The 24,685-nt window shown below is 47.9% G+C and overlaps 1 protein-coding gene across 5 annotated transcripts; it reads left to right on the top strand.

The window, feature by feature from the left end:
- Positions 1-519: 519 nt before the first annotated feature.
- LOC140650844 (uncharacterized) lies at positions 520-9,350 on the top strand. Of its 5 annotated transcripts, none has more exons than XR_012042180.1 (4): positions 523-1,393; positions 4,608-4,716; positions 8,206-8,394; positions 8,514-9,350. XR_012042180.1 is itself a non-coding variant. In XM_072859645.1 (3 exons), exons 1-3 carry the CDS (start codon positions 885-887, stop codon positions 8,736-8,738), a joined length of 843 nt encoding a protein of 280 aa, XP_072715746.1. In that variant the 5' UTR covers positions 520-884; the 3' UTR covers positions 8,739-9,350. The 5 variants fall into 5 exon arrangements, 3 of the variants coding, with proteins under 3 accessions (XP_072715746.1, XP_072715747.1, XP_072715748.1); XR_012042179.1 differs by having other exon boundaries at positions 530-1,393; positions 4,608-4,801; XM_072859645.1 differs by lacking the exon at positions 8,206-8,394 and having other exon boundaries at positions 520-1,393.
- Positions 9,351-24,685: the final 15,335 nt, after the last annotated feature.

Below are 24,685 nucleotides of genomic sequence, written 5' to 3'. Positions count from 1 at the left end.
GTCACTCAGGCGGCACAAGCAGGGGATAGCGAACCGATCGCGAGCAAGCCCCAGGAAAAAGACGTTCTTATAGACTTGGGGGAGTCACCCCCTCCCGCCCTCCCCCCGTTGAAGCCGCCCCCCCCGCGCATCCGATACATGCATCAGAAGCACAACCCACGCCAATAGCAGAACAGGCTTTCGACCCCCGAGATCGGTGGGAGCGACTCCGTAGGGAGGCACTGAAGGATGGGGAAGCTGCGGGGTTTGTGTTTCCGGTGCGCGTACAAGACAATGGGCCGAATGAGTGGACCCCCTTCCAGTGGGAACTAATTAAGGAATTGAGAAAGACTGTCACTGTGTACGGCTTAAACGCGCCATTCACTCAGTCATTGTTAGAGAATGTTATGACAGGATATTTGCTAACCCCGTTTGACTCGCGGCAAGTGGCCGCAATGATTTTAACGCCAGCCCAGCGATTGTTTTGGGAGCAAAAATGGAAAGAATCCTGCGAGGTGGCAGCCCTGAGTAATCTTGGGCGGCAAGATGGCGATCCCCTTGCCGGGGCGGGAATTCCCCAGTTGATGGGCACCGACCCTTTGCTGGATCCTCGATTGCAAGCTAGATTGGATCCGAATGTTCTCCGACAGTCCGCGGCATTAGCTTTCCAGGCTATGCTGCGGTTGCCCGAAGTTGGAAAGCCAGAACAATCGTTTACTAGTATACGACAGGGGCTCCAAGAACCGTATATGCAATTCATTGATAGACTGAGGGATGCGCTAGAAAAACAAATTGAGAATCGTGAGGCGAAGGAAGCCCTAATGCTGAAACTGGCAGTGGAAAATGCAAATACGGACTGCAAAAAGTTATTGCACGCACTGCCTGTTAACTCTACGTTAGTATAGATGATCGAAGCGTGCAATCGAGTTGGCTCTATTGAACATCACACTGCTGTGTTGGCCGGAGCGTTTGCCGCTGCCCTCAATATCGGGCGGGGTGCCGTTGGAGACAAGCGATGTTATCGGTGCCATGCCGTAGGGCATCTAGCTGCTAACTGCCCGCAGCGAGGGTCAGCTGTTGGCCGGGGCGCTGGTTCTAATCCTCCTACCTTATGTCCACGATGCGGAAAGGGATGGCACTGGGCCAGCCAGTGTCGTTCACAATACAATGCGGAAGGACAACCTCTGCCAACGCGGCAGGGAAACGGGAAGCGGAGCGCGGGGCGGAAACGCGCGATGACACAAGTTCCGCCGCCCCTCGGGCCGGAAGGGCGGTCCACGCCGGACTTCCGCCCAAAGGCAATGATGGCCGGAAGTTTGACACCGGCTGCAGCGACAACAACGCCACAGACGTCGTTACCATGGACACCCTCTCCGCCAAGACCAGAGGGAGCGCCGGACTGGATGTCGCCACGGTAACGGATTTTACCCTTTGGGGACCCCATGTTCAAAGATTCCACTGAATGTAAAGGGGCCCTTAGGGCAAGGGTATAGCGCACTTTTGTTGGGCAGATCTAGTACCACCTTGACGGGACTGTTTGTTTTGCCAGGAGTTATTGATGCGGATTTTAAAGGATAGATTCAAGCCATGGTCTGGACCCCCTCTCCTCCAGTGTTTATACCCAGAAAAACTAGAATTGCCCAGCTCATCCTGTTTAAGGCCATAGTTCCACGGGCTGAGAACTGCGAACGATGTGACGCAGGGTTTGGATCAACCGGTCCTCCTGCAATTTTTTGGGCCACGCAGATTGCCGCCACTAGGCCTATGCTTACCGTGACGCTGTATAATCCCCACACAAGCCCTGCTTGTATTCAACTGCCGGTTCTCATAGACACAGGGGCAGATGTTACCGTGCTAGCCTTGAAAGATTGGCCGCGCAGTTGGCCACTGGCCACCCCCACAGAAGGATTAGTTGGCGTTGGTGGCACTTCACATACCTTTCAAAGTATTAACTTGCTTAGTATTAAAACTCAAGAAGGATCCACATTCACTGTACGCCCGTACGTAGCTAATTTACCCATGAGTCTATTGAGGAGGGACGTGATGGCACAAGGCGGCTTTACCCTGAATTGCCCCGAAAATTTTCGGTAGCGGCCATTGATGAGCGACCGACAATGAAACTAACCTGGAAAAAGGAGACACCCGTTTGGGTAGATCAATGGCCGCTCCCTAGAGAAAAGGTCGCTGCACTTCAAGAGTTAGTCGCAGAGCAACTCCAACAGGGGCACATCACACCTACAACCAGTCCCTGGAATTCTCCGGTATTTGTTATCAAAAAGAAAAGCGGAAAATGGCGACTGTTGCATGATTTGAGACAAATAAATGAAGTAATGGAAGAAATGGGGTCACTCCAGCCTGGATTACCTTCACCGACCATGATACCCGAAATTGGGACACAGTAGTTATAGACTTGAAAGACTGCTTTTTACAATCCCTTTGCACCCTGCAGATGCACCTCGTTTTGCATTTTCAGTGCCTAAAGTAAATCGAGGCGAACCAATGGATAGGTATCATTGGACTGTTCTACCTCAAGGTATGAAAAATTCTCCAACAATCTGTCAGGCATATGTGGCCGAAGCCATACACCCTGTGCGACTCAGATTTCCAGGAATGTATATTTATCACTATATGGATGATATTTTGCTTGCTAGCCCTACGAACAACCAAGTGCAAGAGGCGTTACCTGTTTTGAGGAGCTCATTGCAAAACCGAGGCCTCCAGATTGCGCCCAAAAAGATCCAAATGGAGGCACCCTGGAAATATCTTGGGTGGAAAATATTACAACAAACCATTCAACCTCAGAATGTGGCCATCTCTACAGACATCAAAACATTGAATGACGTACAAAAACTATTGGGCAATATAAATTGGATTAGAACACAATGTGGTATAGACAATGAAACATTAGCACCGTTGTTCGAGTTATTAAAAGGGGACACTGATCTTAATGCTCCACGACAATGGACCACAGCGGCGAAAGATGCACTGAGAACAGTGAATGAAAGACTCTCCTTGCAGCAATGTCACCGACGAGTTTAAAATCTACCCGTGCAGTTATACCTTTGTAATCAAGAACAACAACCTTTAGCAATTATTGGACAATGGGAGACCCAGGAAAGAGACCCCCTTATAGTGTTAGAATGGGTGTTTTTGCCGTATCAACCTACAAAGACTCTTGTTACTCGCATTGAGCTGTTTGCTGCCCTAATCAAAAGAGGCAGAGAACGAATTGTCGAAATGACTGGGGAAGAACCTGGACTTATTGTCCTTCCGGTTGCAAAAAATTACCTAAATTGGTGTTTGCAAAATAGCCTGGAACTTCGAATGGCTTTAGCAGGGTTTGATGGGCAAATGGATACTCATCACCCCCCTCATAAAATGTTTACCTTTTATAATAATGTAAAAATCGAAAATAGGCCACTATATCAGTGGCAACCCGTTACGGGCACCACAGTATTTACTGATGGGTCAGGGAAGACAGGAAAAGCGGTAATTACATGGAAAGAAAAAGATCAATGGCAACATCAAATAGAACGAATTGAGGGTTCACCTCAGTTAGTTGAGTTGCACGCCATTACTATGGCCTTTAAAAAATGGCCTTTGACTCCTTTAAATATTGTATCAGACTCGCAGTATGCTGTAGGAGTAGTCCAGCGCATTGAAAGAGCGCAGTTAAAACATATACCAAAAGAAGCTCTGTTTTTGAAATTTAAGGAATTATTATTTTTAATAGAGCAGAGAAGACATCCCTATTCTGTGATTCACATTAGAAGCCACACAAACTTACCAGGGTTTTTGACAGAAGGAAATGCACGAGCTGACTGCCTAACAAATATGGCATTACACACTCCTGTACCACACACACTTACCCAAGCTCAGTTGTCACACCAATTTTTCCACCAATCTGCCAAAGTTTTAGCAAAGCAATTCGCGATATCTGTGGGGAATGCAAAACTCATAGTTCAAATGTGCCCAGACTGTCAACAACAACCATCTGGACCATCTTTTATGACAAACCCTAGAGGTTTTTTTTTCTCTTCAACTCTGGCAGACTGATGTGACACATATACCTGAGTTTGGTCGACATAAATATGTTCACGTGTCCATCAATACCTACTCCCATGCGGTATGGGCTACCGCAATGACGGGCGAAAACAGTCGACATGTCCAAAGCCACTTCCGTGCTGCTTTTGCGGCGCTCGGTATTCCGAGGGAGATAAAAACAGACAATGGCCCTGCATACGTTAGTCACGTGACGCGTAGGTTTTTCCACACATGGGGCATCAACCATAAGACAGGCATACCCCATTCCCCCACAGGACAAGCTATTATAGAGCGCACACACCGCACCTTGAAAACTCTTTTACAAAAACAAAAAAAGGGGGAAGCTCAGGAATCGCCGCAAAACAGGTTGGGGAAAGCTCTGTATGTAATGAATCATCTATCATTACCTTTTCAACATGAAGATATTCCACCTATAGTTAAGCATTACAAGGCAATGGAATCAGGGCTAACACCAATATTGCGGGAGAAAGCAATGGTAATGATGAAAAATCTAAATACAGGGTGCTGGGAGGGACCGTATCAATTAATAACCTGGGGTTGAGGATACGCTTGTGTCTCCACAGGTCAAGGGCCCCGACGGGTACCAGCACGGGGAGTTCGACCTTGGTTAGAAGCATCATCATCGGACTCAGCGAGCCATGGGTCTCTGTCCAACCCCAAAACAACATATGGGTAATGCTCGCCAACATGACAGGGCAGGAGCACATGTGCCTATCCATGGCGAGTGCTGGAAACCCCTTTACCACCTGTTTAGTTGGTAAATCGATGCAATCAGTCTGGCTCATAGAAACAAAAAAAGGGGGAAATATAGGAGATCAGTACGCTGATGACCTTGACTTAATAAACACGCCTCTGAACTAAGGTTGTGGGCGAGGGACCAAGAGGAAAAAAGAGAACAAAAGAATGCAAAAGAAGGAACAAGATAACTATAAACCAATGAAATGCTGCGTGATAAAAGTTACAGAGCAACCAATAATGATCCTTTGCTTTTGATAGAATGGGTGTCTTTAGCGCGAACGCTGAATCAAACTGCTTTTTGTGTATCTAGGGAACAACCGGAACAACCATTCCATACATGTCTTGTAGGATTGCCTATAGATGAGGTAGGGTTAATACAAAAAGAAGCAAGTGGAGTGCTAACTGCAGATAAATGTAATTCTACCACCAGTAATGTTAGCGCCTGCTTTGCGGATTGAGATAAGTGGGTGGCTTAAATCATTATTAAAAACTGGGTTATTGGTTATCGGTATATTTTAATGTATCTTGCTGCTTTTACCCTGTTTATTGTCACGTGTCCAAGGAATGCTGCAGAAAATGGTGTAAAAAATATATGTTGTTGAAAAACAAAAAGGGGGAATTGAGGAGGAATTAGGCATAGCAGGAGTGAAAGGGTTAACGAGATTGAAGTACTGAGGGTCTGGGTTATGCCTGAGGGAAGGAGGCTGTGTGTCAGGAGTAGGAGTGGATGGGATTGGAGAGAGATAGGCGAGCGCGTGATTTTTTGTTGTGAAGAAAGGAGCTGCAAAGTTGCAAAAAGATAGCCAATTGTATTAGCTGAAGGAACGCATGAAGGACGCGTGGACAAGACATATAAACCAATAAGAGTTCTTTCAGTAGCGCATGTACAAACAATTAGAAAGTATATAAGCCATGTAATAGTTCAATAAAGGGTCTTTGATTCAACACCAGCACGGGAGTCCGTGTCTCATTCCCTTCAGAAAGGCTCTACAGAGGGACCTGGACAGGCTGGATCGATGGGCCGAGGCCAATTGTATGGACAAGGCTAAGTGCCAGGTCCTGCACTTGGGCCACAACAACCCCATGCAACACTACAGGCTTGGGAAAGAGTGGCTGGAAAGCTGCCTGGCAGAAAAGGACCTGGGGGTGTTGGTCGATAGTCAGCTGAATATGAGCTGGCAGTATGCCCAGGTGGCCAAGAAGGCCAATGCATCCTGGCTTGTATCAGAAATAATATGGCCAGCAGGACTAGGGAAGTGATCGTGCCCCTGTACTCAGCACTGGTGAGGCCACACCTCAAATGCTGTGTTCAGTTTTGGGCCCCTCACTACAAGAAAGACATTGAGGTGCTGGAGCGTGTCCAGAGGAGGGCAACGAAGCTGGTGAAGAGTCTGGAGAACAAGTCTTATGAGGAGCGGCTTATTTATGGGGTTGTTTTGCCTGGAGAAAAGGAGGCTCAGGGGAGACCTTATTGCTCTCTACAACTACCTGAAAGGAGGTTGTAGAGAGGTGGGGGTCGGTCTCTTTTCCCAGGTAACAAGTGATAGGATGAGAGGAAATGGCCTCAAGTTGTGCCAGGGGAGGTTTAGACTGGATATTAGGAAATTTCTTCACTGAAAGGGTTGTCAAGCATTGGAACAGGCTGCCCAAGGAAGTGGTTGAGTCGCCATCCCTGGGGGTATTTAAAAGCCATGTAGATGTGGTGCTTAGGGACATGGTGTAGTGGTGGTCTTGGTAGTGTTAGGTTTACGGTTGGACTCGATGATCTTAAAGGTCTTTTCCAACCTAAAAGATTCTGTGTTAGTTCCCCCAGCACAGTAAGGGCATCAGTGCCATGGCAAAGCGCATAGCCATTGTTTGTATTAACATGTTCCCAAGCTCAGCAAAATAAAGAGATAAGCAGTGCAGTCAGCAAACTCCATGACCCACACAGAAGCTTACCACTTAATAACTACTATAGCTATAGCACACTCGATTCAAAACTGCCATTGTGTCAGGCCCCACGTTGGGCGCCACAAAGGATTGTGGTGGGTTGACCTTGGCTGGCCACCAGGTGCCCACCAAGCCATTCTATCACTCCCCCTCCTCAGCAGGACAGAGGGGGAGAAAATAAGATGAAAAAGAACTCATGGGTCAAGATAAAGGCAGTTTAATAAAGAAAAAACAAAAGCTGCTGTCCTGGTTTTGGCTGGGGTGGAGTTGATTTTATTCCTGGTAGCTAATATAGTGCTGTGTTTTGGATTTAGTGTGAGAGTAATGTTGATAACACACTGATGTTTCAGTTGTTGCTGGGTAATATTTGCACCAGTCAAGGACTTTTCGGCTTCCCATGCTCTGCCGAGTGCACGGGGGGCTGGGGCGGGACACGGCCAGGATAGTTGATCCAAACTGGCCAGGGGGCTATTCCATGCCATATGATGTCATGCTCAGTATATAAACTGGAGGAAGTTGGCCAGGAGGTAGCGATTGCTGCTCGGGGACTGGCTGGGCATCGGTTGGCGGGTGGTGAGCAGTTGCATCACTTGGGGTTTTTTTTTTTTGTTTTCCCTGGGTTTTTTTCCTCTCTTTCTCTTTTGTTGTTTTCCTTTTCATTACAATTTATTATTGTTGCTGTTTTTATTATTATATTTTTTTTCTTTTCCCAATTATTAAACTGTTCTTACCTCAACCCATGAGTTTTCTAACTTTTGCTCTTCAGATTCTCTCCCCCATCTCACCGGGGGCGGGGGAGGGTGAGCGAGCGGCTGGGTGGTGCTTGGTTGCTGACTGAAGCTAAACCATGGCAGTTGCGTGGAAGCAAAGGAAAACAAAAAGATTTATTCTCTACTTTCCATCAGCAGGCAATGTTCAGCCACTTCCTGGGAAGTAGGGCCTCAGTACATGTAGCGGTTTCTCCAGAAGACAAACGCCTTAATAACGAATGACCCCTCCTCCTCCTCCTTTCTCTTAGCTTTTATTGCTGAGCATGACCTCATATGGTATAGAATATCTCTTTGGTCACTTTGGGTCAGCTGTCCTGGCTCTGTCCCCTCCCAACCTCTTGCCCACCCCCAGCCTACTGGCCTTTGGGGGTGGGGGGGTTGGAGAGAGCCTTGATGCTGTGGGAGTACTGCTCAGCAGTAGCCAAAACTTTGGTGTGTTATCAACACCTTTCTAGCTACCAATACAAAGCACAGCTCTATGAGGGCTGCCATGGGGAAAGTTAACTCCATCCCAGCCAGACCCTATACAGTTGGTGACACCCTGCTGACTGCATCTAGTGAGAACCATGTTGGGGAGGCACGGAGGATTGTCGTGGACACTATGAGAGAGCAAGTCTGGGAAATTAATCTGCAGAGAGCACAGCAGTCCAGCATAGCAAAATGGGAATGGCATATTTCTATGCTGGCAAAGCCAGGTCACCACAAACTCTGTGCCTTGCAGGAAAAAAATAGCCCAAATAGGATTGACACATGTGACTCAGCCTAATCTGGAGCTGTTTCCCCCTGCCTGGGCTCAGGAAGCCCCACCATATGAACATCTCACCTCTGAGAACCAACAGTGTGCCTGGTTCACAGATGGTTAAGGGGGAGAAGTGGTGGAAGGCTGCCACCTTTGATCCAGCTAAGCAAGGTAAGAGGAGGATAGCAGTCAGTATGCAAACTAATGGCTGTATTCATGAAACTAGAGAAGACCCCACCCCTGCTCCCAAATTGTACATAAAAATAATGCCTTTGTTCTATTTCACGCAGGACTGCTATGTGGAGCCTCATGCTACTGCATTCACTCGCTGCATGCTATGTATCAATATACATGAAGTGTCAGATGCCCCTGCCCTCCAGCCGCACCAAAGCTCCTCCTTGTCTACTGCATCACACAAGCACCTGGACTGTTTGGTGAAATGTGCACCTCCATTGCCTTACAGGACACGGGAGAAGGGGTGGAGCCCGACGGCGGGACATCTCTGTTGGTCCTAGCTCTAATATCACTACTATTCTACACTTATGCATATGTAGGAAGAAAACACAAAAGGCCAAAGCTCAATTAGAGTTGAAACTGGCCAGTGTTGTGTCAGACAACAAGAAAGGCTTTTTTAGGTATGTTAATAGCAAGAGGAGGTCTAAAGGAAACACTGGACCGATACTTGATGAAGATGGTCACCTGACTAATAGGGATGAAGACAAAGCTGAGGCATTCAATGCTTTTTTTTGCCTTAGTCTTTAATAATACTGACAGACTGTCCTGGTTTCAGCTGAGATAGAGTTAATTTTCTTTATAGTGGCTGGTATGGGGCTATGTTTGGGATTTGTGCTGAAAACAGTGTTGATAATACAGAGAGGTTTTAGGTGTTGCTGCACCAGTCAAGGACTTTTCAGCTTCCCGTGCTCTGCCAGGTGCAGAAGAAGCTGGGAGGGGACACAGCCAGGACAGTTGATCCAAACTGGCCAACGGGCTATTCCATACCACATGATGTCATGCTCAGTATATAAAGCTGGGGAAGAAGAAGGAAGGGGGGACATTTGGAGTGATGGCGTTTGTCTTCCCAAGTAACCACTACGCGTGATGGAGCCCTGCTTTCCTGGAGATGGCTGAACACCTGCCTGCCCATGGGAAGTAGTGAAGGAATTCCTTGCTTTGCTTTGCTTGCGTGCGCAGCTTTTGTTTTACCTATTAAACTGTCTTCATCTCAACCCTCGAGTTTTCTTACTTTTGCTCTTCCGATTCTCTCCCCCATCCCACCAGGGGGGAGTGAGCAAGCGGCTGCGTGGTGCTTAGCTGCTGGCTGGGGCTAAACCACGACACAGACCTTGGGCTGTCCGGTCCTCAGAGTTGGAGGACCACGACTGCAGGAACAGTGACCTTCCATTTGCAAACATTGAAATTGTAAGGGACCAGCTGTATCAGCTGAATGTTCACAAGTCCATGGGGCCTGATGGCATTCATCCCAGAGTACTGAAGGAGCTAGCAGATGTTATGGCAGGGCTCCTCTCGATCATCTACCAAAGGTTTTGAGAGTCTGGGGAGGTCCCTGCTGACTGGAAGCTAGCCAACGTTATTCCAATTTACAAAAAGGGTGTGAGGGAAGACCCAGGGAACTACAGACCTGTGAGTCTAAGCTCAGTTTCTGGAAAAATTATGGAGAAGATCATACTGGGTGCTATTGAAAGGCATTTAAAGGACAATGCAATCCTCGGGCACAGTCAACATGGGTTCCCAAAGGGAAAGTCCTGTTTAACCAATTTGATCTCCTTCTATGATCAGGTCACCTGCCTAGTGGATGAAGGGAAGGTGGTGGATGTAGTCTTTCTGGATTTTAGTAAGGCTTTTTTTGATACTGTCCCTCACAGCATCCTTCTGGACAAATTGTCCAACTGTGGGATGAGCAGGTTCACAGTGCGCTGGGTGAAGAACTGGCTGGAGGGCAGACCTCAAAGGGTTGTAGTGAATGGGGCTACATCTGGCTGGCGGTCAGTCACCAGCGGTGTTCCTCAGGGCTCAGTTCTAGGGCCAGTTCTGTTCAATATATTTATCAATGATCTGGATGCAGGAGTTGAATGCACCCTTAGCAAGTTTGCTGATGATACCAAACTGGGAGGTGCTGTTGACTCTCTCAAGGGACAAGAGGCCTTGCAGAGGGATCTGGATAGATTGGAGCATTGAGCAATCATCAGTGGCATGAAATTTAACAAGACCAAATGCCAGATTCTGCACCTGGGATGAAGTAACGCCGGGCACAAGTATAGATTGGGAGAGGAGTGGCTGGAGAGCAGCCCTGCAGAAAGGGATCTGGGGGTGCTGGGTGACAGCAGGCTCAAGAGGAGTCAGCAGTGTGCCCTGGCAGCCAAGAGGGCAAACTGCATCCTGGGGTGCATCAAACACAGTATAACCAGCCGGCCAAAGAGGTGATACAGTACATCCCACTGTGTTCAGCGTTGGTGCGGCCTCACCTTGAATACTGGTTGCAGTTCTGGGTCCCACAATTTAAAACAGATGTGAAGGTCCTTGAATGCATCCAGGGGAGGGCAACAAAGCCGTTGGAAGGCCTGGAAGGCATGTCCTATGAGGAGCGTCTGAGGACTCTGGGTTTGTCTAGTTTGGAGAAAAGGAGGCTGAGGGGCGACCTCATTGCTCTCTACAGCTTCCTGAGGAGGGCAAGTGGAGAGGGAGGTGCTGATCTCTTCTCCCTGGGATCCAGTGACAGGACACGTGGGAATGGTTCAAAGCTGCATCAGGGGAGGTTCAGACTGGACATTAGGAAGCATTTCTTTAGAGAGAGGGTGGTCAAACCCTGGAACAGGCTTCCTAGAGAGGTGGTCGATGCCCCCAGCCTGTCAGTGTTTAAGAGGCCTTTGGACAATGCCCTTAAGAACATGCTTTAGCTTTTGGTCAGCCCTGAATTGGTCAGGCAGTTGGACTAGATGATTGTTGCAGGTCCCTTCCAACTGGAAGCATTCTATATCTATATCTTCTATATCTATAATCTGCAATTTACAATATCTTTAAGAAAGGTAAACTGCAGGTAAATGCAGTGAACTCGTACCCTTCCTCCTCCCAACCTCTCCATGGGCTGGCTTGGATGCTTCCTCCCTTCAAGCCCTTCTGCCAGGGTGGCAAGGGGGGCATCTTGGCCCCTTCCTCCCCACAAGCCTTTACTTTACAGGAAAGTGGATTTTGAGTAAAAAGTTTCCACAATGTATGCTTGAATTTAGTTGATATTGGCTTTAGTAATTCATGAGGGACTTTGCTTTAGTTCCCTGTGGATATTCCAAGGCTTGAGAACGAAAACTTTGAAAACCATACCTGAACCTTGCAGAGTTGCATATGTACGTCAGAAAATGGTTTGAGTTAGACTTTGGCCTTACGCGGGGATTAGGTGTCCCTAGAATCCTGGCATGGACCCACAAGGACATGGTCACACTGCTTGCGACTGGAATAGAGGCATCTTCATTGTGTGTGTGAGAAAAAGTTACACTGAAATTATTTACCCAAATAATACATCTTATAGGTGCCTCATTATTACCAGAAGAAAGGTGACAGGCAAGTTAAGTGTAATCTAAGAAACAAGTGTTTGAGTTTCTCAAAAACTCACTTAATCTTGCTTACCTGCTCCTCATATTCAAAGTCTTGATTGCTTTTATGAGACCTCAGGAGCCTGCATAATAAAACCACCCACATCAGTGCTGGATGGGAAGAGGGAGGTGTATTCCCTCATCCTCTCCACAAGACAGCTCCCCCAGCACAGTAAGGGCATCCATGCCAGGGCAAAGCACATAGCCATTGTTTGAATTAACATGTTTCCAAGCTCAGCAAAAGAAAGAGATAAGCAGTGCAGCCAGCAAACTCTGTGACCCACACAGAAGATTGCCTCAATAACTACTATAGCTATAGCACGCTTAATACAAAACTGCCATTATCTTGTGCCCCACGTTGGGTGCCAAAAAAAGACTGTGGTGCATTGACCTTGGCTTGCCACCTGGTGCCCACCAAGCCATTCTATCAGTCCCCCTCCTCAGCTGGACAGGGAAGAGAAAATATAACGAAAGGGTTGTGGGTTGAGATAAAGACAGGGAGATCACTCAGCAATTACCGTCACGGGCAAAAACCAGACTCGACTTGGGGAAATTAATTTAATTTATTACCAATCAAATCAGAGTAGGATAATGAGAAATAAAAACCAAATCTTAAAACACCTTCCCCCCACCCCTCCCTTCTTCTTGGGCTCAACTTCATTCCTGATTTCTCTACCTCCTCCCCCCGAGTGGCCCAGGGGGACGGGGAATGGGGGTTTCAGTCTTCATCACATGTTGTCTCTGCCACTCCTTCCTCCTCACACTCTTCCCCTGCTCCAGCATGGAGTCCCACCCACGGGAGACAGTCCTCCACAACCTTCCCCAGCGTGGGTCCTTCCCATGGCCTGCAGTTCTTCAGGAACTGCTCCAGCGTGGGTCCTTTCCACAGGGTGCAGTCTTTCAGGAACAGACTGCTCCAGTGTGTGTCCCCACAGAGTCACAAGTCCTACCAGCAAACCTGCTCCAGCATGGGCTCCTTTCTCTCCATGGGATCACAGGTCCTGCCAGCAAATCTGCTCCAGCACAGGCTCCTCCCTCCACAGGATCACAGGTCCTGCCAGGAGCATGCTCCAGCATGGGCTTTCCACGGGGTCACAGCCTGAATCGGGCACATCCACCTGCTCCAGCGTGGGGTCCTCCACGGGCTGCAGGTGGATATCTGCTCCACCATGGTCCTCCATGGGCTGCAGGGGGACAGCCTGCCTCACCATGGTCTTCACCATGGGCTGCAGGGGAATCTCTGCTCTGGTGCCTGGAGCACCTCCTCCCCCTCCTTCTTCACTGACCTTGGTGTCTGCAGGGCTGTTTCTCTCACATATTCTCACTCCTCTCTCTTCCGGCTGCTGTTGTGCAGCAGGTTTTTTCTCTTTCTTAAATATGTTGTCACAGAAGTGCTACCAACGTCCCTGATTGGCTCAGCTTTGGCCAGCTGTGGGTCCATCTTGGAGCCGGTTGGCATTGGCTCTGTCGGACATGGAGGAAGCTTCTAGCAGCTTCTCACAGAAGCCACCCCTGTAGCCCCTGCTGCTACCAAAACCTTACCATGCAAACCCAATACAATGAGGAAGGAGAGGGAGGAAAAGAACTTAATATCAGAGCACCATGCTCACTTGCTCAGTTGTTAAATCAATGAGATGATAGATACTGTCTCTAAAAGATACCTGTTACTTAATAAAATATATAGATTAATGGAAGCAGAAAGCCAAGAAAGCATAATTCACTGCTGATTGAAGGATTTAATTTTAATTCATTTAATTACATAGTCGAGGTAATAATTTGTAGCTATAAGCTGTCTTCTTACAGCCTTTGCAGGAATTTTTTCTCTCTGTTCCAGTTGTTAGATAAAAATATCTTTTTTGAGAGAGTGCTGAATAAAATGTGTGATGATTTGCTACACTTACTAACTCAATTTATGAATGGTGTTATGGCTGTTATTGTAAGGTTCTTTTATCACATTTAGAAGAGGACAAGTGTATTGGGTTTACATTATAAGGTTTTGATAGCAGGGGGGCCTGCAGGGGTGGCCTATGTGAGTAGAGACCAGGGGCTGCTCCATGCCAGACACAGCCAGTTCCAGCCGGCTTGGCAACAGACCCACCACAGGCCAAAGCTGAGCCAGTCAGCAAAGCTGCTAGTACCTCTGTGAAAACATGTGTAAGACAGAGCAAAACACTGCACAGGCAGTGGGGAATGAGGAAAAAAAAGTGTGAGGAAACAGTCCTGGGAGCACCAAGGTCAGAGAAGAAGGAGGGGGAGGAGGTGCTCCATGGCAGGGAGGATCTGGATAGATTGGAGCATTGGGCAATCATCAGTGGCATGAAATTTAACAAGAACAAATGCCAGATTCTGCACCTGGGATGGAGTAATGCTGGACACAAGTATAGATTGGGAGAGGAGTGGCTGGAGAGCAGCCCTGCAGAAAGGGATCTGGGGGTGCTGGTTGGCAGCAGGCTCAAGAGGAGTCAGCAGTGTGCCCTGGCAGCCAAGAGGGCAAACTGCATCCTGGGGTGCATCAAACACAGCATAACCAGCCGGCCAAAAGAGGTGATGATCTTGCTGTGTTCAGCGTTGGTGCGGCCTCACCTTGAGTACTGTGTGCAGTTCTGGGCCCCTGTGGTGGCTTGACCCTGGCTGGATGTTAGGTGCCCACCAAGCTGCTCTATCAGTCCCCCTCCTCAGCTGGACAGGGGAGAGAAAATATAATGAAAGGCTCATGGGTCGAGATAAGGACAGGAAGATCACTCAGCAATTACCGTCATGGGCAAAACAGACTTGACTTGGGGAAATTAATTTATTGCCAATCAAATCAGAGTAGGGTAATGAGAAATAAAAACTAAATCTTAAAACACCTCCCCCCCCACCCTTCCCTTCTTCCCGGGCTCAACTTCACTCCTGAATTCTCTACTTCCTCCCCCCCAGCAGTGCAGGGGGATAGGGAATGGGGGTTGCAGTCAGTTCATCACACGCTGTTTCTGCCACTCTTTCCTCCTCAGAGGGAGGACTCCTCACACCCTTCTCCTGCTCCATCGTGGGGTCCCTCCCACAGGAGACAGTCCTCCACGAACTTCTCCAATGTGAGTCCTTCCCACGGGTTACAGTTCTTCAAGAAGTGCTCCAGTGTGGGTCCCTTTCATGGGGTGCAGTCCTTCAGGAACAGACTGCTCTAGCGTGGGTCCCCCACAGGGTCACAAGTCCTGTCAGAAAACCTGCTCCAGCATGGGCTCCTCTCTTCATGGGTCCACAGGTCCTGCCAGGAGCCTGCTCCAGCACAGGCTCTCCACAGGGTCACAGCTTCCTTCAGGCGCATCCACCTGCTCTGGCATTGGGTCCTCCACGGGCTGCAGAGTGGATATCTGTTATCTTGGTTCTCTTTAAAGAAAAAATATTGACTTTGGATTTTTTCTGCCACTCTCCATCTGGTATCCTTCTCTGCATCTAATCCTCCTACTGAAAATCACTTAGTCTTTTCCCATCCACTGTGTTGCGTTAAAAGTTACTGTCACGTAGGAGTCTGAGGAGAGGCGGGGGGGAAACCCTCCTGTTGAGTCACGAGGTTCAGACAGGACCCCCTTGCTTTCTAAACTCCTTCTCAGAGAGGAGTCTAGGTGCGGCTAAGTCCAGTCTTAGTCTCAGACTTGGTCAATGGTTTATTGTCTAAGGACTGTATATGTAGCCACCCATCAGAGTCAACGTTTGCCTGTCAGAGCCCTCTCAGAGCTTTCACTGAAACAGTTTTGCAAAGTCGATTAAGGTGACAGTGTTCATTTGACAACGTTATAAGTCCGGTCATGTTCAGCGTATTGAACTTCACAATTACGGATTCACAAATAACGCGATGCACCCCCCAGTCTAGTTGTGTTGCATGACTACCACGGCTAGATTAATGAAGAGTGCAGTCTATTAGAGCAACAGACACACAGATTCTTTGGATTACCGGTGATAAATTCACTGTCTGCAAAGCACGTGCAAATACCAAGAGTATGAGTAACACTGCCAGCTACAAATGCGTTAAAAGATATAAAGTGACTCTATAGAGGTTCCTAAGTTTCCCATGGAGGCACTTGGTATAACCAAGTGTTCGAATCTTACCCAAAGGCGTCCCAATGGGGGGGAAAGAGAGGCTCAGCCCGTCGACTGATCCCAAACATCAGAGTGGTACATGATGGTGTCTTCCCTAACATTCTCTCTCAAGCCATTTTATACTATCTTTCACCTTTCGGGTGGAACTTGAGTGACTCTAGTCATACATACCTTTGCTTAGGATTGGCGTAAAGTTTTCTTGCTTCGCTTTTAAAGGTATAAGCTAGGAAAATTCAAAGCACAAGCTCAGTGAGGGGTGGTCGCACCTTGGAGGCGGGTAGCTTTTGGGACGGAGGTGAGTTTTGGTATTATAATGATGTTATAATGAGCAAAGTTCATCAAAGGACAGCATTTTGTCAGAAACATGACAGGCTGTTGGCCCAGGGTAGCAAATATGCAGCTTATTGGTTCCATGATACCTTTAAGTTCCCATATTATCACAGAGCCTGGCCGCGGTGTCTCCACACTGCTCCACCCTCCGAGCAGTTCCTCTTAGAGCCAACACACCAAGTTCCCCTGGCGTTACTGACATCTAAGGTTGCAGGCCTAGGGAACTTCCATGGAATGGATTCCTTGCATGTCAGCCGCGCTCCACCCGGGAAGCTTCTTCAATGCTGTGCCTTACCTAAAAGTGTCAATATAAGTTTAATTTCTAAGTCACCTCCAGCAATTATTCCACACGCTGTTACCCAGTCCTCTAAAAGCTTTTCTCAGGTTTCTTCCCTCAGTGTGAGAACAATCCTTGTATAGTTCAAGACACATTTTGTGACACAAAACTAACAGAGATATTAGAGAACCACAGGGGTTATTGTTTGTTTTTGACTGGTGATTGCATGCTTTTGTGCAAAAGGGACAAGCTGGCATTTGTAGGCTATGGTGATATGACAGTTGAGCTGCACAAAGCTACTTATTTGAAAAATTGGAAGTCACATGTACCTATCATTATCAACATTGATTGTGGTCAGATACACAGATAGATCAGGAAGAAAATTCGTCATTAAGCTGAAGGAAGGGGAAAAACAAGACACACAGAGCAACTGCATTGCCTTTATTGAGTCTATCGCTCAGGGACCCTAGGAAATATTGTTACATCTGTTCAAAAACCTTAATAATAGTTGCTGCTATTCTAGTAAGACAAAGAAACCTGCTCTAGCCAATAAACAGAATATTGCCTGCCTATATTCTTGGGATGTGCATGGACTCAACAATTCAGAAGTCAGAGGCTGAAAATAGAGAATATACGTATTACATGTATAACAGAGCAAAATGCTTTTCACCAGAGAGGAAGCTGAGACAATACTGAGTCAGGCTCTTTACATGTAAAAGCAAGGTAATAGCAATAAGCAAGGCAACAAGCACAGTCTTTAGAGTCCCACTTTGCAGCTGCTGAGTTACACCCCATATCAGGTTAGGGAAGCAAAGCCAACCATTTCCTTAGCTGGTTCAGCTCCTTATGTTAAAAAGTTCTTTTTGATTAAAATCAGTTGTGGATATGTCCTTTCCATCTGCAAACCAAGGTTCATGTTTAAAGCCCATCCTTGTTCAGGCACAGCAGTTCTGTCCTCATGCTTTTAACCTGTGCTCTTTCCCAGATAGGCAAGAGCACTCAGAGTCCTTTTCCCTCCAAGCAAAAATAACTTTTCATAGATATTTAGTGAATGCACAGGATCTGTCCTTAGCTTTAGTAGCTCCCCAAAAGTTTCCTCTTCCAGTTGCCTTGAAAAAAGAATCTTTTTAACCCTCTTTCATGATGTTGAAAGACTCAGTAGAGCATTTTATTTCTAAAATAGGTGGAGATAAGAATTAAAAAAATAACTTGAGATAAAAGAGGTTTATTGAATATTCTTAGCTCCCAGGTGTAAGTCAGAAGAACACAATAAATATTTATCAGGGTTTTTAATGACCTAGACAACACTGTCTATAGAGATGTGTGGCAAATGGAGATACTGAGCACAAGGATACATGGAGTGTGAGAATATTTATTCTCTGAAGTAAAATTATCTGACTAAGGGCCTCACAAAATTGGGATGACAAGGAAAAGGAAGAGAACAAACACTTACAGTCAGAAATCCTCATCAATTAGTGTTTAAAAAAGACAATGACAGAAACAAACCTGGTCCGTTGCACTAATTGATAAGCAAACATGGAGTGTGAGAATGTTTATTCTAGCAAGGTTATCTGATTGAGGCCTTCTAAATTGGGATGATAAGGAAAAATGGAAACAATAAGCAAACACTCTGGGACATAAATCTTACAAAACAAAGGTGAAGACAATGACAAGAAACAAACCTTGCCAGTCTCACTAATTGATGGGCCTCCTAGGAAGACCAACCAGGACTTCGTGACTGCTGAAATTGTAAATTGGGGAGAGATCCTGGACACCGGAATAGGAGGGGTGAGGGAATTAATAGAACCATACAAATAGATGAAGGGATATGCAAGGGGAAGGGGGAGTCAGGGGTGGCAAGGGGGGTCAGGTGGTAGACAGAAGGGGGTATAAAGGGGGCTGGTCATGTGTAAAATGGGGCCAGTCAGTATGCTTGTCTGACTGAACCCTGTGCCTGATCACTGCAGTCTGTCCTATATTCTTATATCTTCTTATTAAATCTTTTCTTAACTATCTCTCTGCATAATCTCACTCTGTCCCGTGTGCATGTGTGCTGCGAAGACTAAGTACCAGCTACTGGTGAGACCTCTGTGTGTGTGAGTGAAAATTGATGCCAGCTACTGGAGTCAGACTGGGTGTGTGGGTGCCCCACGGCCTGTGGTGTCAGCTACTGGAGCGAGTGAGGGCCCTAGTGTCAGTAGTTGGAGGGGCCATAGCTCTCTGGAACTAGGGAGGGTTCTACAGACTTTGAGCCCAGAGTGCCAGCTACTGGGGGAACTGGCGTGAGTGGACTGAGTGCCAGCTACTGGAGTGAGTGGGGGGTCTTTAACCTCCAGCCACTGGGGCAGGAACGGTGTGTCCCCCAAAAAGCAGCTACTGAGGGGACCAGCGTGAGTGAGGTGAGTGAGTGACTGCGGGTCACAGCCTGCGTGTCTGGTGCCAGATGCTGGGGGGAGGGGCTGAGCATCTGTATCTTCCCCAAACCTCGTATGCATGGGATGTGTGTGTGTGCATTTGCCAGCAAACTTTAAGCTGGACTAGCTGGTGAGTAGGGGGGCCTCGGGTCCGGGCCAGGGTATCAGGCGGGCAAGGGTCCATGCTGCTATGCCCAGGGGCATTTGCAAGTGTGGAGTGCCTGTGGGACGAGTGTGTGAGCATGTGCATGTTTGCTAGTGAGCATCAAACTGGACTAGCTGGTGAGTAGGGGACCCATGAGGCAGGTAAGAGAGCCTGGGATCCAGGCAGGGGTACTGGGTGGACAGAGAGGCCATGCTGGTACTCCGGGGATCCGCAAATGTGCATGTGCTTATGAACCTAGAGAGTGTTGTGTGTGCTTTCACTAGTGAACTTCTATCTCTACCAGTTGAAGAGGAAGGGGACTTGGCTGTCTATGTTTATGTTTTATGTGAGTCCTATATGTAGGTGCTGTTGAAGGCAACACCTTGTCTGTGGCAGTCTGTGTAGTGAGCCATCTCAGTGTCCTCTGTGTGTGTGTGTGTGTGTCTGGGATATGTGCTCAGCTTTGCTACTGGTTGAACCTGCAAACGGGAAAGCAACAGCCACATCCCTCTGCCTGAGCAGAGACCCCGGGGTCCCCGGGGCACCAGACTGGGCTCCAGTGGCAGAAGTTTTTGCACCAGCACAAAAAGGTGATGATCCTTTTCCTTTTGGGCAGTTCTGCATCAGTATCTCACAGAACAGTCATAAATCTGAACTAATAAAAACAGATAATTGAGGGTTGGAAGACATTTCCCTTCAGCGTCATAGATTATTTGGAGAATTTGGAATTAAATTTGGCTTCTTTACTACCAGCTATTGGGCTGAATGCAGGAAATACTGAATGAGGTGTTAATGGTCAATATGAAAGAGACCAATCTTCGCTGTCTCATCAGGCCTTAATGTCTGAATTTCTTCTTCCACTGGATCATAAGTGCCTCTGTTTTTAAGAAGCAAATTCTGCCCTCTAATGTGAGTGCACAACTCAGTGGAAATTGATGGACCACAGACTTTAGCCCTAGGCAGTAGTGATGAACAGAAGAGAACAGAAGTTATTTGCATAGGACTATCAGGCTTCCTGTATGTGTATCCAGAAACATCTTTTCATGTAGATTTTCCTACATGTTGCTGTGTCGGGTTTGGCTGGGATGGAGTTAACTTTGCCCATAGCAGCCCTCATAGAGCTGTGCTTTGTAGTTGTAGCTAGAATGGTGTTGATAACACACCAATGTTTTGACTATTGCTAAGCAGTGTTCCCACTGCATCAAGGCTGTCTCTCCAACCCCCTACTCCCAAAGGCCAGTAGGCTGGGGGTGGGCAAGAGGTTGGGAGGGGACAGAGCCAGGACAGCTGACCCAAAGTGACCAAAGGGATATTCCATACCATATGAGGTCATGCTCAGCAATAAAAGCAATAAAGCAAGAAAAGAGGGGGGGGCACTCATTATTAAGGCATTTGTCTTCCGAAGCAACTGCTACACGTACTGAGGCCCTACTTCCCAGGAAGTGGCTGGACATCACCTGCTGATGGGAAGTAGAGAATAAATAATTTTGTTTTCCTTTGCTTCTGCACGCGGCCTTTGCTTTTCTTTATTAATCTGCCTTTATCTCAACCCACGAGTTTTTCAACCCATTACAGGTGCTTGTTCAAAATGCCCTTGAGGTGGCATTTTCTTTTGCTGTAGATGCACCTCTGAAAATTAGAGTTGTGTCTGTGCCATTATAAATTAGAGTTGAAGTATTTGGGGATGCTTTGCGGAAAGTGAGCAGGTTTCCTCAATTTGATTTAAAGACTGCTTGAAATGTCAGAAATAGAAGGTCAATGTGGAGAAGAAAAAGAGTTGTATTGGCTGTATATGTGTGGTGGGTTGACCTTGTCTGGCTGCCAGATGCCCACCAGGCTGCTCTTTCATGCCAACTCCTGAACAGGACAGGGAGAGAAGATGAAAAAGATCATTGGTCAAGATAAAGACAGGGAGATCACTTACCAATTACCATCATGGGCAAACCAGACTTGACTTGGGGAAATTAATTTAATTTATTGCCAAGTAAAATAGAGCTGAATGGTGAGAAACAAAGACAAATTAAAATAACACTTTTCCCCACCCCACCCTTCTTCCCAGGCTCAACTTCACTCCTTCATTCCCAACTCACCTCAACTAACTGGCAGCCGTGCAAGCCTACCCAGCTGTTTGAGATCTCCAGGGAATTAGAAGGGCTTATTAGGCAGTGCTTTGAGGTTGTCAGAAGCATGGTGGTAGAGACCAGGAAAGGGCTGTGCTCTGCAGAAGGTGGGAATCAGCCACCTAGCCAGGCTAGCCTGGGATGAATGGAGGCACCCACCCAGACAGAGCTTCCTATCAGGGAAGGTGGAGGGTTGCAAAGACTGCACTCCACGCTCCTGGGTGGAGGAGGGTGGAAGCTCTACCTGCACAAGGTGTGCTCTGGTGGAATCACTCAGGCAGTGGGTGGAGGAGCTGCAGGAGGAAGTCAGCAGGCCATGCTGTATTAAGGAGGGTGAACAAGAAATAGATGGAGTATTATTTGAGACTTTGCAAGAAGAAATATTAGGGCCCCATGACACTGACCTCCAAGGACTACCAGACAAAGAGCTTCAACAGCGAACAGACAGCACCTTGGAGAAGGAGGCACCATGGTCTCTGGTGACCCATGGGAACAGGATATCACTTCACTCCCCTTTCTCGTATGTACCAACCAGCAACAGATATGAAGCCTTGGCAGCGGACAAAATCAATGAGCAAGATTCACAGGGAGAAACTGCATCAGCAGCACATACTAAAAGCTGCAAAAGGAAGCAGCGAGTGCTAGTAGTGGGTGACTCTCTGCTGAGAGGCACCAAGGCACCCATCTGCCAGCCTGATCTACAGTCAAGGGAAGTTTGCTGCTTGCCAGGAGCCAAGATGTGGGATGTCACAGAGAAACTGCCACAACTGGTAAAAAGCACAGACTACTGTCCCCTGTTTCTTTTCCATGTGGGCACAAATTACATGGTAAAGCAAAACCTGTGCAAGATCAAGCAGGACTTCAGAGCCCTGGTGGCCCAAGTGAAAGGGATAGGGGGCCCAGTGATCTCCTCTATCTTGTCAGTCAGGGATAGGGATGCAGGCAAAAGACAATGCATCATGCAGATCAATACCTGGCTTCATGTCTGGTTTCATTGCCAGGGCTTTGGTTTCTACAGTCATGGGATGTCCTTCAATAAATACAGCCTATTTATTTAGAGACGGAAGAGACGGGATCCACCTATCTAGAAGAGGAAGGAGAATCTTTGCTGGTAGATTGGCTGACTTAGTGAATCATGCTTTAAACTAACGAACTTGGGGGGGTAGTGTCCAAAGCTGTGACACCTGTATATCCATAAGCAACAGGGTGGATGAGCACACCTACCAGAGTAGCAAGGAATGCTCCCCAACCCTTTCCAAAGGCAAGAACCCTAAGTCCAGCCACCTAAAGTGCATGTATACCAATGCACGTAGTCTGGCCAACAAATCACAGAACCACAGAATCGTATAGGTTGGAAAAGACCTTTAAGATCATCGAGTCCAACTGTAAACCTAACACTGCCAAGACCACCACTACACCATGTCCCTAAGCACCACATCTACATGGCTTTTAAATACCCCCAGGGATGGCGACTCAACCACTTCCTTGGGCAGCCTGTTCCAATGCTTGACAACCCTTTCAGCGAAGAAATTTCCTAATATCCAGTCTAAACCTCCCCTGGCGCAACTTGAGGCCATTTCCTCTTGTCCTATCACTTGTTACCTGGGAGAAGAGACCGACCCCCACCTCTCTACACCCTCCTTTCAGGTAGTTGTAGGGAGCAATAAGGTCTCCCCTGAGCCTCCTTTTCTCCAGGCTAAACAACCCCAGTTCCCTCAGCTGCTCCTCATCAGACTTCTGCTCTAGACCCTTCACCAGCTTCATTGCCCTTCTCTGGACACGCTCCAGCACCTCAATGTCTCTCTTGTAGTGAGGGGCCCAAAACTGAACACAGCATTCGAGGTGCAGCCTCACCAGTGCCGAGTACAGGGGCACGATCACTGCCCTAGTCCTGCTGGCCACTCTGTTTTTGATACAAGCCAGGATGCCATTGGCTTTCTTGGCCACTTGGGCACACTGCTGGCTCATATTCAGGCAGCTGTCAACCAACACTCCCAGGTCCTTCTCTGCCAGGCAGCTTTCCAGCCACTCTTTCCCAAGCCTGTAGCGTTGCATGGGGTTGTTGTGGCCCAAGTGCAGGACCTGGCACTTAGCCTTGTTGAACCTCATACAATTGGCCTTGGCCCATCGATCCAGCCTGTCCAGGTCCCTCTGTAGAGCCTTCCTCCCCTCAAGCAGATCAACACTCCCGCACAACTTGGTGTCATCTGCAAACTTACTGAGGGTGCACTCGATCCCTTCGTCCCCATCATTGATAAAGATATTAAACAGGACTGGCCCCAACACAGAGCCCTGGGGAACAACGCTTGTGACCAGCTGCCAACTGGAGTAAACTCCATTCACCACCACTCTTTGGGCCCGGCCATCCAGCCAGTTCTTTACCCAGCGAAGAGTACACCCGTCCAAGCCATGAGCAGCCAGTTTCTCCAGGAGAATGCTGTGGGAAACCACGTCAAAGGCTTTACTGAAGTCTAGAAAGACAACATCCACAGCCTTCTCCTCATCCATTAGGCAGGTCACCTTGTCGTAGAAGGAGATCAGGTTGGTCAAGCAGGACCTGCCTTTCCTGAACCCATGCTGGCTGGGCTTGATCCCTTGGTTATCCTCTACATGCTGTGTGATGGCACTCAGGATGATCTGCTCCATCAGCTTCCCTGGTACCGAGGTCAGGCTGACAGGCCTGTAGTTCCCTGGGTCCTCCTTTTGGCCCTTCTTGTAGATGGGTGTCACATTCGCTAATCTCCAGTCAGCTGGGACCTCCCCAGTTAGCCAGGGCTGCTGGTAAATGATGGAAAGGGGCTTGGTGAGCACTTCTGCCAGTTCCTTCAGTACTTTCAGGTGGATCTCATCAGGCCCCATAGACTTGTGAGTGTCTAAGTGGTGCAGCAGGTCACTAACCATTTCCCCCTGGATTATGGGGGCTCCATTCTGGTCCCTGACCCTATCTTGCGACTCCGGGGGCTGGGTACCCAGAGAACAATTGGCCCTGCTATTAAAGACTGAGGCAAAGAAGGCATTAAGTACCTCAGCCTTTTCCTCATCCTTGGTCACTGTGTTCCCTCCCCTGTCTACTAGGGGCTGGAGATTCTCCTGAGCTCTCCTTTTGCTGCTAATGTATTTGAAGAAGTATTTTTTGTTGTCTTTTACAGCAGCAGCCAGATTGAGCTCTAGCTCAGCTTTGGCCCTTCTAATTTTCTCCCTGCACAGCCTTGCTACACCTTTGTAGTCCTCCTGAGTTGCCTGCCCCTTCTTCCAGAGGTCATAGACTCTCCTCTTTTTCCTGAGTTTGAGCCAGAGCTCTCTGTTCAGCCAGGCCGGTCTTCTTCCCTGCCGGCTCGTCTTTTGGCACCTGGGGACAGCCTGCTCTTGTGCCTTTAGGACTTCCTCCTTAAAGAATGTCCAGCCTTCCTGGACTCCTTTGCCCTTTAGGGCTGCCTCCCAGGGGACTCTGTCGACCAGTCTCCTAAACAGGCCAAAGTCTGCCCTCC

The sequence above is a fragment of the Ciconia boyciana genome, chromosome 4 (assembly GCF_034638445.1).
Source record: "Ciconia boyciana chromosome 4, ASM3463844v1, whole genome shotgun sequence".
Lineage (NCBI taxonomy): Eukaryota > Metazoa > Chordata > Aves > Ciconiiformes > Ciconiidae > Ciconia > Ciconia boyciana.
This window is presented reverse-complemented; position numbering and strand designations above follow the sequence as displayed.